At 41.1% G+C, this 13,458-nt stretch overlaps 2 protein-coding genes across 10 annotated transcripts in view; one reads left to right on the top strand and one right to left on the bottom strand.

Annotated features, from left to right (window-relative positions):
- HNRNPAB (heterogeneous nuclear ribonucleoprotein A/B) overlaps positions 1-13,458 on the top strand; it is a 31,538-nt gene that overhangs the window by 6,745 nt on the left and 11,335 nt on the right. For 2 of the 6 annotated variants that reach the window (XM_064521090.1, XM_064521087.1), the window contains 2 exons: positions 70-154; positions 409-733. In XM_064521090.1, coding sequence (XP_064377160.1) covers positions 70-140 — 71 coding nt within the window. In that variant the 3' untranslated portion in view covers positions 141-154; positions 409-733. Of the gene's footprint in view, positions 1-69; positions 734-13,458 lie in introns of those variants that run through there. The other 4 variants (XM_064521089.1, XM_064521086.1, XM_064521088.1 and 1 more) reach the window with 2 other exon arrangements.
- PHYKPL (5-phosphohydroxy-L-lysine phospho-lyase) lies at positions 2,784-12,371 on the bottom strand. 4 transcript variants are annotated; one of them, XR_010391757.1, is made up of 14 exons: positions 12,231-12,371; positions 10,154-10,272; positions 9,106-9,265; positions 8,341-8,415; positions 7,400-7,487; positions 7,190-7,306; positions 6,894-6,976; positions 6,368-6,593; positions 5,951-6,105; positions 5,285-5,374; positions 4,940-5,070; positions 4,649-4,682; positions 4,428-4,484; positions 2,784-2,971 (listed from the first exon to the last, which is right to left on the bottom strand). XR_010391757.1 is itself a non-coding variant. In XM_064521084.1 (13 exons), exons 1-12 carry the CDS (start codon positions 12,287-12,289, stop codon positions 4,432-4,434), a joined length of 1,356 nt encoding a protein of 451 aa, XP_064377154.1. In that variant the 5' UTR covers positions 12,290-12,371; the 3' UTR covers positions 2,784-2,971; positions 4,428-4,431. The 4 variants fall into 4 exon arrangements, 1 of the variants encoding a protein (XP_064377154.1); XR_010391755.1 differs by having other exon boundaries at positions 4,649-5,070; XR_010391756.1 differs by having other exon boundaries at positions 4,428-4,682.

Raw genomic sequence — 13,458 nt, 5'->3', positions numbered from 1 at the left:
GAGAACTGTATTGGGTATCAGCAAACATAACTAATTAGCAGTTTAATGCATTTGTTCTCTTGTTCATAGGTCAAGGCAGTGCAAATTATGGGAAGACACCAAGACGTGGTGGCCATCAGAATAACTACAAGCCATATTGATCAAACTTATTCAGGTATGCAGTGGCATGGTCTCTTTTGGAAAATGACTGCATAGGTTTTGTATACAATGCTGTAGATGGATATTTCAGTTCTGTACCAAATTTAACTTTACAATAAATTTCTATGGCCTGTTAAATGTGCATCTTACTTGGAAGAGCTCCCTGGAAATGTTTTACATGTTTAATACTTACAGATACTAGTTGTCTAGACAGTGTGGTGTGTAAATTTCAGCCTTGCTGAAGATATTAATTAATGATTTTATTAATAGGTTAAACTGAAACTGATTTTGAGGGTCTGCTTAAAGCTGCAGCTCTGCATCTAGGGACTGCCTCTTGGAGTTAACTATGGACTCTGCATTACTCCAGTTGTACAGAATGAGATGCATCTTAGGGAACCAGTGTCACTTTCCACCTTTTTATTTTGTATTGTTTTTGTGTCATACATTTCCTGTAATGGAAGTGTTAATTTTACTGTACTTTTTGGTACCTTTTTGGAATCTAATGTATTGTAAGGTATTTTACATGTGTTCTGATTCACCATGACATGGATATTGAAGCTATCCTAGCTTTTGAAATAAAAAAGGCGTAATCTAGTGTCTTGTGCCATTCTTCAGCTTATGTACTAGTAAAATGCCAGTACTTTGTTCCCAGAACTTAGTTCACAGCAGTACCTTGCTAGATGAAAAGCTGGGCTTCAATGCTCTTAAACTAGAGGGCTGTATTGGTAGTTGTGCTTGCTTGCAGATAAGGGGCAGCTAAAAACTGCGGTCGCTGCTGCCTGGAGGCTACAGAGTAGAGCTTGGGTGGAATTCCCCTGCTGTTGTGGAGGCTGTGCTGGAGTGATGTTGGCTCGTGTTCTAGGCCAGTGCAGTGGCTTAGCATAACTCTATTAGTGTCTGTGTTGTGTGGCTCTTGTAGGTAGAACCAGAGGCATATGTTTGAGGTAGGGCTTGGGAGTCTAGACAGTCTTGCAGGAGGAAGCTAAGAGGTGTGTAAAGAGCTAGCTGCACTTGCTTCATGTTTTACTGTTTAAAGTCTGAGGGATTTACACATGTTCTTAATAGAGTTGTATACCTGCCCTGAAAGACAGGCTGGACAGAAATAATATTACCAATCCAAAGCCTGAACTTTGCAGCCTTTTTGTATACCAAAAAAAGGCTGAAGAACTTCAACTAAGGTTGTGGGAGGGAAAACAACAAAGCCACCTCTAAAGATGTGGCTCTTTCTTTGAAGATAAGTGACCAGCTAGAAATATGGTCTCCTTTTCTGACTAGTTTTTCACTATTTTTAGGAAATAACTTATGTAACTTGTCTATCTTGCTGCAGAATTGTTCCTCCCAAACTTAGTTTCATAAATACTTCAAGTGCTGCTGCCCAAAGTAAACTTCTAATCTTTGTTGCAGTAATCAGTTTGAGTCTATTTCCCTTTTAAAGCTAAAATATAACTTTTTTTTCTTGTAATAAATGCTGTTTGAACAAACAGGAATCATAAGTTGGAAGTAAACTAAGTAACTAAGAAAATGGGTGTTACTAGTGATCTTTTCAACTTTTTTTATCTTACAAGGGATGCAGCTATTGCTGCAGGGATTATAATATGCTGCTCCCTACTGGCTGTCCTTGAGAAAAACAAACTTGCTGTAAAGTTAGAAATTCATGAGACTTGTCTGTATATACAGGAGTTTATACTCTTGAGTATAAACAAGATTTAAAATCTGCTTCAGTCAGAGTTGACATGACAGTTTTGCAGTTGGAATATGTAACCTAATGTCCAACTTAAAAAAGAAAATGCAAAACTGCAGTCCATTAAAACAAATGAGTACAGTACTTAAAAGTATTACTGTCTCAAAGCTGAAGATTTAAAATTGGAATGTTTAACTATTGCATCCTGTTACTTGTTCTCTTGTGAACTAAGAGGCAGCAGAATATTTTTCTAGCAGGCAGTTGCCCTCTAAAGGGAAATATGCATAAAAATCTACCAGCACTGTAGTACTGCAGCATTTCTGGCTAATGTGTTGACAGCAGCTTGTTAGCTGGCTGCCTGTTGGGTCTTTCTGGAAGTAGGTCCTCGGGTAAGGCTTCCTTTACAGGTGATATGGCCTTAAGCAGAAACTGAGAGTACGAGCATGTTGTTGCAGAGCTGGCTTTCCCTTCGTGTGAAAAGTCTGATGCAAAGCATATCTAATTACCTGGTGAAAACAGGCTTGTACATAAGTTTTTTCTCATTGCTGTAGCATGCTCTATCTCGCTAATCCTACTTGGATATTTCTTGAGGACAGGATTTCCTAAGAACAGGTTTGAGAGCCTTCCTGCCCTCAGCTGTCTTCCTCTTTGTTGTGAATTTGAGACTGAAGTTTGTGACTTAATCTGCCATTTGAGGTTTCTTGCTGAAGGTAGTGCTGCTAGGACCTCATTAGCATGGAACTAGCTTCTGAAACTAGTCAGAGGAGCCAGGGAAGGACTGAGTGCACAGACAGCTAGAATGGAGTTTGCATAGGCAGCAGCAGATGACAAAAACAGGAGTACCTTCTGGCTTATCTTAATTTTCAAACAGTCATAACTTGAAATAGTATGAATTTAGAAAATAGATTCCTTGATAACCAGTTTTAGATAGGATGTTAAATAAAAGGTAATCCCTCACTTCTGCCACAGTTGAAACAAGCCATTGTAAGATTTATTTCTCCTGAAGCTTTTACCAATAACAAGATAACTGAAAATAACAAAACCAAAGGTAACTTTTCTGGTTTAAGACATGCTAGACTGGTTAAACGTGCATTATTACAGTAGAAAAATGTTTCTTAGTAGTATATCTTGAATGGAAGTAGATCTTGAAACCTACAGAAAGAAAACATGTTTTCTTGTAAAAGCATAATTAAAAAGGAAGCTACTTCATTGCCTCACTTTCACTTACATATTATGTAAGTGTCAGTTGTTAGTACTGCATTTACTAAGAGGCATTTTGCATTCTTGATTTCATGTAGAACAAGGCATTTTTCTTGCTTAGTTTAGATTGAAAAACATGCATCAAGTCATTAGGCCTCAATGAGTTAAATGCCACTGGTGACTAATCTTTCTGTTCTCAAGACTAAGTAGTACAAACAGCTGTATGTCTTGCCATTAACCTGCTAAATAAAATATTAACACATTTTTCTTGTGCCTGCTATGAGGTGTTACTATTGCCCTGAAATAGAAGCATGTTTTCTTTTAGGTCAGGGACAGTGTTGTGAATCTGGTGTGGGGTTAAGGCCATAGGATTCTTAGTGATTACATTAGGTATGTTCATACTCGGGTGCCAGAGCTTTACTGGGCACTTGGTTAAAAACACATCTAGTTATCTTTTAATCAGAGTAGGTTAAAGGTGCACTGAAGTGTGTTGTATTGAGTTGTGTTCATGAGGAATTACAAGCAAAAACTTAACTGTAAGTGTACACTCCAAATGTCTGGCAAAATGAGTAGCACCTAGATGTTCTCTGTGAGCAAACTACAGAGGGTCCTCAATAGATATTAGGAGTTGCAAGGTTTGGAAAGCTTCTTAAGGGCTGAGTCTTACTGATGCCCAAATGAACTTTTGAGTATAGGGTTAACAATAACAGCCATGAACCTGAAATGATCCTATGAAGTAGTTAAAAGGAAAAGGCTTGAGAGAAGAGAAGGCAATGTAATTTCAGAGTCAAATATCAAGTAAAACATGAGCTACAGTACTAAAAGTACTGTTCATAGCACTTCATAAAACTGTCTTAGCTTAAGTGGATGTTCCCAAATGGTGGCATGCAGAAGGTAGTGCTGTAGCATATTTTCTTAAGGGGAGTTAAGGGAAGGCTTGCTCAGAGGTAGTTATCCTGTTGACTATAACTGGGCACTGTATAAAGCTGCAACTGTGTCTGAAGTTACTGAAGACACTGACCAGCTAGTGTAAGAGCTTTACTTTTGCCTTGGTGTGCATGTGCTGACATAGTAACCCTTGACATGCACACTGCACTATCAAAGCTTCCTAGACAAGCACAGCATGCTACCAGTAAGCATTTCTGGGACATGTTGGACCAAACTTGCACTCAAATGAATACATAGAGGTGTCAGACTGTATGACAGAAAGTAGCTGTGAATGCCAGATATATAGAAATCTTAGTTTGCTGGGATTTCTAGCAATCTAGAGGCACAAACAATTTCATGTAAAAGAGCATCTCTGGGGAAACTTGGTCCTGCTTTGCTGCCAGTGACAGTGCCTAAACAAGCAAAATTTAGGAACCCTAACTTTTTTAAATACTTCTAAACAGTAAAGATAGACAAATACCTGCTCAGGTAAAACAACTGGATGTTTCCTGTTGGCTCAGGCATTGCTTTTCCATGTCTGGAGAGAGATTAAGCAACAATTTAGCAAATCCATAATACAGAGAGAACTTTTTGGACTAACTTGGTTAATATTTAATACTGTACAAGTTGTAGAAAAAGCTAAGTGGCAAATGCATCCAGATTATGGCCTTTAAGAATTAAATTTGGATAGCTTTTACTTACCAGTTCCCTTGGTCAGGTAGGTAAACACTTTAGCCTGTGCCGGAACAAAACTATTTTAAGTCTTGTACAACTGTGGAGTAAATAGACTAATTCTGCTGTGAAGTTCCCTAACAAAAGTAGAAGTGAGGACTAAACCTTTCAAAGACTAATTTCCGTATGTACTCAGTACCTACCATCTCCACCTCTATTTTAGGACTTTTGCAAAGCAGGCTTAGCTGCTCAGCACTAACTTTAAGGCAGTCCATCAGCAACCACTGTAAAGCAGAGTCTGTGCCTTTTGATCTGTACTACCTGTTAGTATTTTGTCAATTGTGTCCACCACAAACTTTGCATCCTCCATACTGAAGCACATTGGGGGCTTGAATTTAAGCACATTTCTTCCTGGCCCATCTGTACTCAGTAGAATATATTCTTCCTTAAGCCTAGAAAGAGATGAGGACAGGAATTATGTCTACCTTTGCATGTTGTTCAGAGAAACTTAAAAGCATCAGTGTAGAAGCTGTTGGGACCATGCCATTCTGCACTGACAGAAAGAAACCAGTGACAGTTGGCTATATTTTAACAACTGCCGCATGACAGATTACTTTGAATTTGCTTGCCTAGTACACTGAAGAACTAAAAGTTTGTTCCCTGTACCTTGTTATCAGATACTCTGCTTCTGCTGTGGCTGGGGTCCTTTCTGCTTGGTCCTTAATTAAGTCCACACCAATGAATAAGCCAATACCCCTTTAAAAGAAAAGCAAAAACTCAGGCTGTAGTCAGAAGAAGGAACTGCAAGTGAACTAAACAGATGGAGAAGAGGCTTTCATGAGAACATGCCTTAAGTGCATGAGAATTACTGACTTTTGCTGACTAGGTACTGCTTTGCAGGCATGTAATACAGTACAGGCTTTTCCTCTGCACAGAATGGTAGAGGAGGACAAGATCTTAAGTACATTTTCCATCCAACTCATTAATTCTGTTCTTTGTGTACTTGAGGTAGAGTTCAAACAGGAAAGGAAATTCCTTTAGCAACTAATAAATCAGAAGTATGTCTCCCCAGAACTGTGGTGAAATCAGTAAGGCTGTACTGGCTAAGGGTGGCAAAACATGAGGCTTTTGATCAGCTCAAGCTGGTGGTAGATTTAATCTACAGCAGCCTTATTTTTGCTGAAAACACAGGTGCTGATGAATTTCTTAAAAAAAAAAAAAAATCCTGTCTTATGCAAAATTTTATCAGTGGGATTTGAGTTGTTTACTGCTATGCTTGTCTGATGAACCAAATTAAAAAAGCAGCTGAAAAAGTAAATAAGGTACTGATACCTGACATCACCAATGATGGGATGCTTGATTTTCTGTTGATTGAGTAACTCCATCAAGAAGTTGCCTACTTCTGTGGCGTGAGCTTGAAGATGTTCTTTCTCAATCACATCTAACACAGCTAGTCCAACAGCACATGAAACTGGGTTTCCTCCAAACTGAGTTCAAGAAAAGAACACATGCAGACAGGGACAGGAAAGATGCAATCTTGTCACTGAAAGTATAGCCTCAGTGATATACAAGCATACTGGCACTTATGTTGGATGGAGTCAGGACATAAGGAGTTATACAGCAGAAAGATGTAAATAGAACAAATAGTAACTGTAAGGTGAATATAAGCATTAACGAAAATACTGCATGATTGTCTGTCATGGTCTTAGTACTCAGATTGGGTAGAGAAGGAGAATTTGATTAACTTACTGTATTAAAATACTCCACTCCTGTGGCTGCAAATGCTTCTGCAACTTCTTTTGTTGCTGCTACACAGGCAATAGGGTGCCCATTTCCTATTGGCTTCCCCATAGTGACAATATCAGGTATAAAATCTTCTCCCTGAAGCTGGAATGCCCAGAAGTGTTTGCCAGCCCTGCCAAAGCCAACTTGAATTTCATCAGCAATAAATATACCTCCTGCCTTGTGCACATGCCTGTAACAGAACAGGTTTTATTGTACTTTAAGGGGAGACTGAACATAATACTGAGTGCTTAAGAACATGCAGAAATCATTACCTTACAAACCTTTAGGAAACAAACTTCTGCAGGTCCATGTTCTGTACTGTGTTTTTAAAAATAGGTCTTTGCCATATAAAGTTTACATTCTAATACAGAAAAGGCAGAAGTATTTTTGTGCTTACAAAGCTATGCCACAGTGGGCAGGGAATTCCCTATCATCTGTATGTAGTAGGCGTTTTAAATATAAAGAGTTAAGATAATGGATGAGTACTTACTCTGCAACCTTCTGAAAATAGCCAGCTGGTGGAATGATTTGACCACCAACACTTGGCAGAGATTCAGCAAAAAAGGCAGCAATCTGAAACATATGTAACATGTGATGTTTGAACACATACAGAAAGTCACTACAATTGCATTAGCAATTTCCAAGCTCTTCTTGCAAATATCCTTCATTAGTTGATCTTTGCTTTTATACAAGTCTCTCACATAGCTCACTAGTGCTGAATGGCAGTGACAGCCACTTGTACTTGTTTCTAAGGCAAGACAAATGATTTAGGAATCCACTTTTTACCTTTCTGCCTCTTGTGTGTGCTTGTTCAATAATACTTCTCACTTCATTAGCATAGGCTGTTACTGAATCTTCATGGTCTTCTCTGTATATTCCCCTGTATGTGTCTGGAACAGGAGCCTATGCAAAGGAACGATATCCTTTATTCAGTATATCATAAACAAGACTTAGTAAATTTACAAGTAGTCAATAGTTATAGGCTAAAGTACATACCACGTGGACCCATTCCTTTTGTCCTTCTAGATTTCTGAATTTATATGGGCTTATGTCAATCAAGGATGTCAGATGTCCATGGTAAGCACTTAAAAACAATCAGCAGAACTAAGCAGTAATTTCCTCAGTATCAGAATTCTTTAGGGTTAGCATAAGTGACAACTAAAGAGTAGACTGGCTATATCAGCTGATGAGAATACAGTCACTTAGCTGGGAACAGCTCAGAGATGTCTGTCAGTCAGCTTAGTATTTGGATATTTTTGCATGTCTAAATATGAGGTGTGCAGCAGGACAGTACTCTACTGCTTGTCACTGGTTTTAGAGGGCTAGGGAGTAGAATCACAGCAGTGTAAATCCAAAGCAGTATTATGAGAAGGTAGAATAATTGGAAGGGACCTGTCTGGCCTACTTTTGAGTATCTTCCAAGGATGGAGATTGCATAGTCTCTCTGGGCATCTCATTCTACTGTTTGACCACACTCATCGTGAAAAAGTTTTTCCTTGTGTCTCATCAGAATTTCTCACATTTCAACTCGTGTCCATTGCCTCTTTTCTTGTAACTGCCTGTCTTTGAGTCTGGCTCTGTCTTTTCTATACCCTCCCATTAGATAGTTCTACATAGTAAAAATTTCCCCTTAGCCATCTCTTCTCAAGACTGAACAAAAACCCATTCCTCTTAACCTGTCAAACATTCAGCTCTCTAGTATGGCAGGCCTCTGCTGGACTCAGACCAGTACATAAATGTCTGTCATGTACTAGAGAGCCCAGCCTGGATGCAGTACTCCAGAGGCAGGCTTGCAAATGCTAAATGGAGGGGAAGAGTTACTTTCCTCAACCTTACGGCAGCACTCCTAAAACAGCAGATTTTGAGAAATGCTCTGACAACAAAACCACAATTGGGCCTAGTTCCCTGCAGTAGATGAATATTGCCAATATACTTACTGGTCTAAAACTATTACATCCTTGTGTTTTGTATACTGTCGCGCCATCCTTAAGGCAAGATCATTAGCTTCGGATCTAAAAGTGAAAAATTTGATAAGTGTTTCACTGCAGATATCTTGAGTTTTGAAATTCTGACCCCCCTTGCAATGCGGTTTCCTCCAAAGAGAACACACACAACTAGAGCCAAGGTACTGACAGACTCCTTGGTAATAAACAGTGCTTTGCACTATTAGGCAGGATGGTTTAGCAGAACCACCAAACCCTTTCTATAAAGCTGGAGTACAGAAAGTACTTCTGATGCAGTTTCCCCACCCCTTTTTTTTAAAGCTGCAGTTTGCTTGGAAATAAAAAAAATCCCCACAAGCAGAAATGTGCATTGTTATACTGAAGTTTGATTAGAGAAGTAATTCCAAACTCAGGAGACATGTCAGAAAGACCAGAAACTAACACAGTAAAGCTTTACATTCATGTTTTGTAGTCCAAAGCCTTTTAAACAAAATAAAACCCTTCTTAAACCACTGGTTTAGTTTCCTTATAGAGAACTTGCTAGGTGTGAACTTCAGAGCTAAGTAATCTTCTAAAAAGGACAACAGTTTCTTCAAAAATGACAGCAAAAAAACCCCCAAACCGTGTTTTGGGTTTTTTTTTTTTTTTTGGTATATAATCATCTATACCAGATCATACAATTGGCTGTTTTAATAAGAAAGTATGCTTCTCTGCATAAATAGCAAAAGTACAGCATCACTTCTGTTATACCTGACTTACCCAGAATTCAAAAAATAGAAGGTGCACAGCTTCTCAGGTAGTGTTTTTGAAAGTCTCTCTGCATAATCAACCAAGTTGTCGTGAAGATAACGAGAATTTGTATTTAACAGTTGATTTTGTTCATGGGCTGCTTTTACTATATCAGGGTGACAGTGTCCAACTACAAGGGAGCATGGAGAGATGGGTCTGAGAGTCATTTCATATGCATGGTGTTCATCAACAAACAAATACATACTGACTTTGCACCTATATTTCTAATAGTACAGAGCTGTTGTCACTGATGATTGTATTTCCTCAATGGGGCATTAAATCATACTGTCAGCAGAAGACAATGTTAATATATGCCTTAAAGGCTGGTTTTAAAAACTTTTTTTTTTGTTTAGAAGGTTTTAATTTGGCTTCTTGTGTTTCCTGGTTTGTATTTGAATACTGGAAACATATGCTAAAATGAGTAGTGTCTAATTTGATATTTTGGATTGAGACTTTAGTTGTTATTATGAACAAATTATTCAAATAATTCTGAATAATTTGGAGTTTGTTCTGTGCAGCTAAGCTTTACCTTTAAAGAGTTAATGTATTTAGCTTTAAGATGCTATTGACAGCACTGACTCTAGAGACTAGAGATTTCAAATACTATCAGAAAGAAACAGCTACTTCATAAAATACAACCAAGGCACCACACTGAGCAATAATCCTGTGACAGCACCCCCCAGCAGTAACTTTTACAGATTGAACAAACTGCAAAGTCATTTGTTAGTTTTACAATTAGATGCTTGATTTGAGCTTTCACGCAAGAAGTCCTTTAAATGTTAGATGACTACATTTCTATGAAGACAGAACAGAAAGCAAGTCTGGAAAGCATCACATTCCTGCACACAGAAATTGAGATGTGGACAATAATTTCCAAAGTATAAGCTCAAGAAAGATTTCTTCAGTTTTTCCAATTAAACATCCTCTCCACCCACACAATGCAACAGTCGTAAAAAGTAGATTGTTCCTTGTTATACTTTGAAAAACATGGTATTAAATAACAGGACTTTTAACTTACCATGAGCAACATTGTTAATGCAGTCAAGATACTGTCTTCCCTTCTCATCATACATATACTGGCCTTTTGCCTTGACGATCTTCACTGGATCATCAGGAAAAAAGAGCTTGCAAGAAGAGCTGTAGCAAATACCAGAATTCCAAATAAATCTTAGTGAAGTCTAAAAATCACCTAGTTCATTCTGCTAGTAATATTTTCAGTTAAGTTAATCCAGAGAAAAACATTTTCTGAGTTAGATGAAAAGTGCTGTCATCCTATTTCTAACCCCTAAAGCAGAGCTTGGGGTGGGAAAGAGGACTTTGACTTCACATTCAAATTTTGTTGACCCTGCAGGGGAGAAACACTTTCCAGAACTGAGAATACTTCACTACAAATGTCCAGCCACTGAACACAGCTAGGACGTACCTCTAGAGTAAAGAACTACGGTTCCTTGCTGTTCACACTGTCTGCCTTTGGTGTTCTTGAAACTCACTTTGGTGCCCATCTCTCACATAAAGAAAATCTTAATATTCTTAGTCTTCTAAGTAAGTTCCTGTTTCTCCAGATAGCGTGGTGCAGGTGATCCTTATGTCCCCCTAGCACTTCATTACCTTAGTAACTGATGAAGCCTTGAGTGATTTTATTTGCAAGGCTGGGTCTGCTTAAGTAGGTTTGTTTTGTTTCACTTTTTAAATAAATTGCCAAACAAAATTGGAACATGCGTGTGGCTAAATAGAAGTGGCATAGATTTAATTCTGGCTGAAGGGCAGTGCAAAAATGAAGTCTAATCAAATGTCATACCAGTCTTGTTTTATTTGAAGCTTTTCCTGCTTCATTTAGTAAAAGATTATTTTCTTTTTTTTTTTTTTTTTTGTATAAGCAATTTGACCATAGATACAAAGCCATTGTCAAATGAACAAAAAAAGGCAATAATAAACTGTGAAAATAGTTTCACTGACCCTCCCCTGCAGGAATCCTGTAGCTTCTGTATGAACTGGCAGTAGGATGGAAAAGCAGTTCTGTTCTGTTTTGCTCTAAGTTAGCATGACTGTCGAGAGGCTAAGAAGGCTGGTACAGAGACTCGGTCTTTTTTGTAACTGATTTGCCCTGTTACCGGGAACAAAGATTAAATGTGTATCTAGCGCAGTTCTAATTCCAGAATTCACTTCCAACCCAAGTTTTATTGTCATAAAACATTTACTGATGAAGACTGAGCATATGCCTAAGCAAGGTGTACTATATTAAAAAGTTCCTGCAGTGAAGTAAAAGCAGGTTTGCATTCTACAGAACCAAGAATTTCTTAGGTCAATTGAAACAAAAGAAATAATTGAAAATGTGGGGGAGAGTCTTGTCGGTGAGTTAATTCTGTCAAGTTGGGCAGACATATGTTAATCCTCTCAAGGTTTTGCTGTAATAAAAACAGTATTTTAAAGGTTATACCAGGTCAGACCAAACCTCCACCTAGCCCTGCACCCTGCCTCTGGCAGCGGCCAACAGTGGGTGCTTTGAGCAGAGTAAGCTGAGGGCAGACGGACCCGTGGCACCCCTGCAGTACGGCCCCCAAGCCTACAGCCATTCGGGGGCTTGGTTTGGTCAGATCCAGGTCGTGCTCACAGCTGAACTGTCAAGGAGTGGATCTGTGCGGTTTGAGGCGTTAACAGGCACGCTAGGTAGCATACAGGTTTTAACGATCTTTACACTTTAGTTTCGTAATTCCTCTGCCCGTATCGGAGATGGGAAGGGCTGCATTAATAACGACCCTGCTGTAAATCCCGGTGTAGCACAACAACACCGCTAGCCTTATCCCCCTGGCTGCTAGCTTAAAATAGAGCCAGAGAAGCGGGGGGTCGCCGTGCGGCCCGGAGCGCGACTGCGGCTCCCGAGGAGCGCGCTCCGAGTTGCCAGCGCTACTCCGGGCCGCGGGAGCGCAGCGGCGGCGCCTGGCGGGGGGAGGAGGCGAGCGGGGCCGCGGCCCTGCAGCCACGTCAGGCGGCGGCGCGGCGCGGTCCCCCCGCGGCTGGCAGGGGCTCCCGGCCCGCGGGGCAGCGCCGCCCAGCGGCTGCCCCCCACTCCTGCCCCCTCGCCCCGCGACACCTACCCGATAAGCCGCCGCCGCAGGGCCAGGGTCTGCTCCCGGGAGCGCTGCGCCGGCCTCATGGCCGCTCTCGCCGCCTCGCTGGGGCCGGGGCCGGGGCGGGCGAGGCAGCGCCGCCTCCCTCCGAGGGCGGCCGGGGAGGAGCCGGGCCCCGCCGCCACCGCGGCTCCCCCTGCCGGCCGCGCTCGGGCTCCCCGCGCTTGAAGCGTGGCACCAGGCGCCTTCCCTTGGCAAGTGGCTGGGGCTCCCCTAGGAACACCACCATTGCCCGGGGTATATACAGCAGGAGAGTAACTGTGCGCCTTCCTCATCACAGCCAACAGCCCTTGCCCTCCCTGCCGCTCCCCAAAACACCCCACACATCTCTTTAGCAAGCAAATTTTGCAAAGACTAGGACAGTAACTCACCAGTGCTTTAGGACACCTCCACCTGTGAGCCTGCACTCTGTGCTTCTAGCATCAGCGGCTTTGCTTCAGAGTCCCTGTAGCACAGACTGGGGGAAGAGGCTGCTTCCGCTGGGGTCCTGCATGGCTGCTGTCACCACATGAAACCAGAGCACAAGCTGCAGCACGTGCCATTGCACCTCTGGCAGTGGCATGTGGCCCCAGATCCCTCTCTGGGTGATACCGTTTTCAGGGCCCTTCACCTCCTTACCTCCCTGATGTTCTTTTGAGGCATTTATTAATTGAAGATATTTCTTTTGCATTGGAAAACAATTCAGGATGGTGGCTTACCTGTCACAGCTGTATTAATGGCTCAACACATACTCCACCATCCAAACCAAAGTTGACGAGACCTTTACATCGTACTCCTGTGTTTGGCTGGGGACAGAAGAGCAGACCTAGCCTAGGAGGGGCACTGGGTTAGGATTAAAGGGGGAAGCACCATCAGCAATTACAGTGGTCGTTCTCTAACAGGAACGGTGTTCCCGTTCAGGATTGGAATCACTAAGAAAAACAGGAGGATACAGAACCAGAAGGGACATCCTGGGATGGGTCCGGTCCTCCACCACTGCAGGTGTTATATCCTGTAACTCAGTTCATAAACTTACCAAGCTTCATTCTGAAAGAAGGCAAATTCACCCCCCCCCCCAAGTACATACATTATTTTAAACTGACATCATCTGCTAAGAGCATTCTAAAAAATGGAGCAAGCTTTTCTCAACTACATGCTTGACAGACTGGTGCTGACTAAATACAGTCACTGATAATTATCTCTAGTTGCAGTTATT

The sequence above is a fragment of the Dromaius novaehollandiae genome, chromosome 15, assembly GCF_036370855.1.
Source record: "Dromaius novaehollandiae isolate bDroNov1 chromosome 15, bDroNov1.hap1, whole genome shotgun sequence".
NCBI classification, from domain to species: Eukaryota; Metazoa; Chordata; class Aves; order Casuariiformes; family Dromaiidae; genus Dromaius; species Dromaius novaehollandiae.
This window is presented reverse-complemented; position numbering and strand designations above follow the sequence as displayed.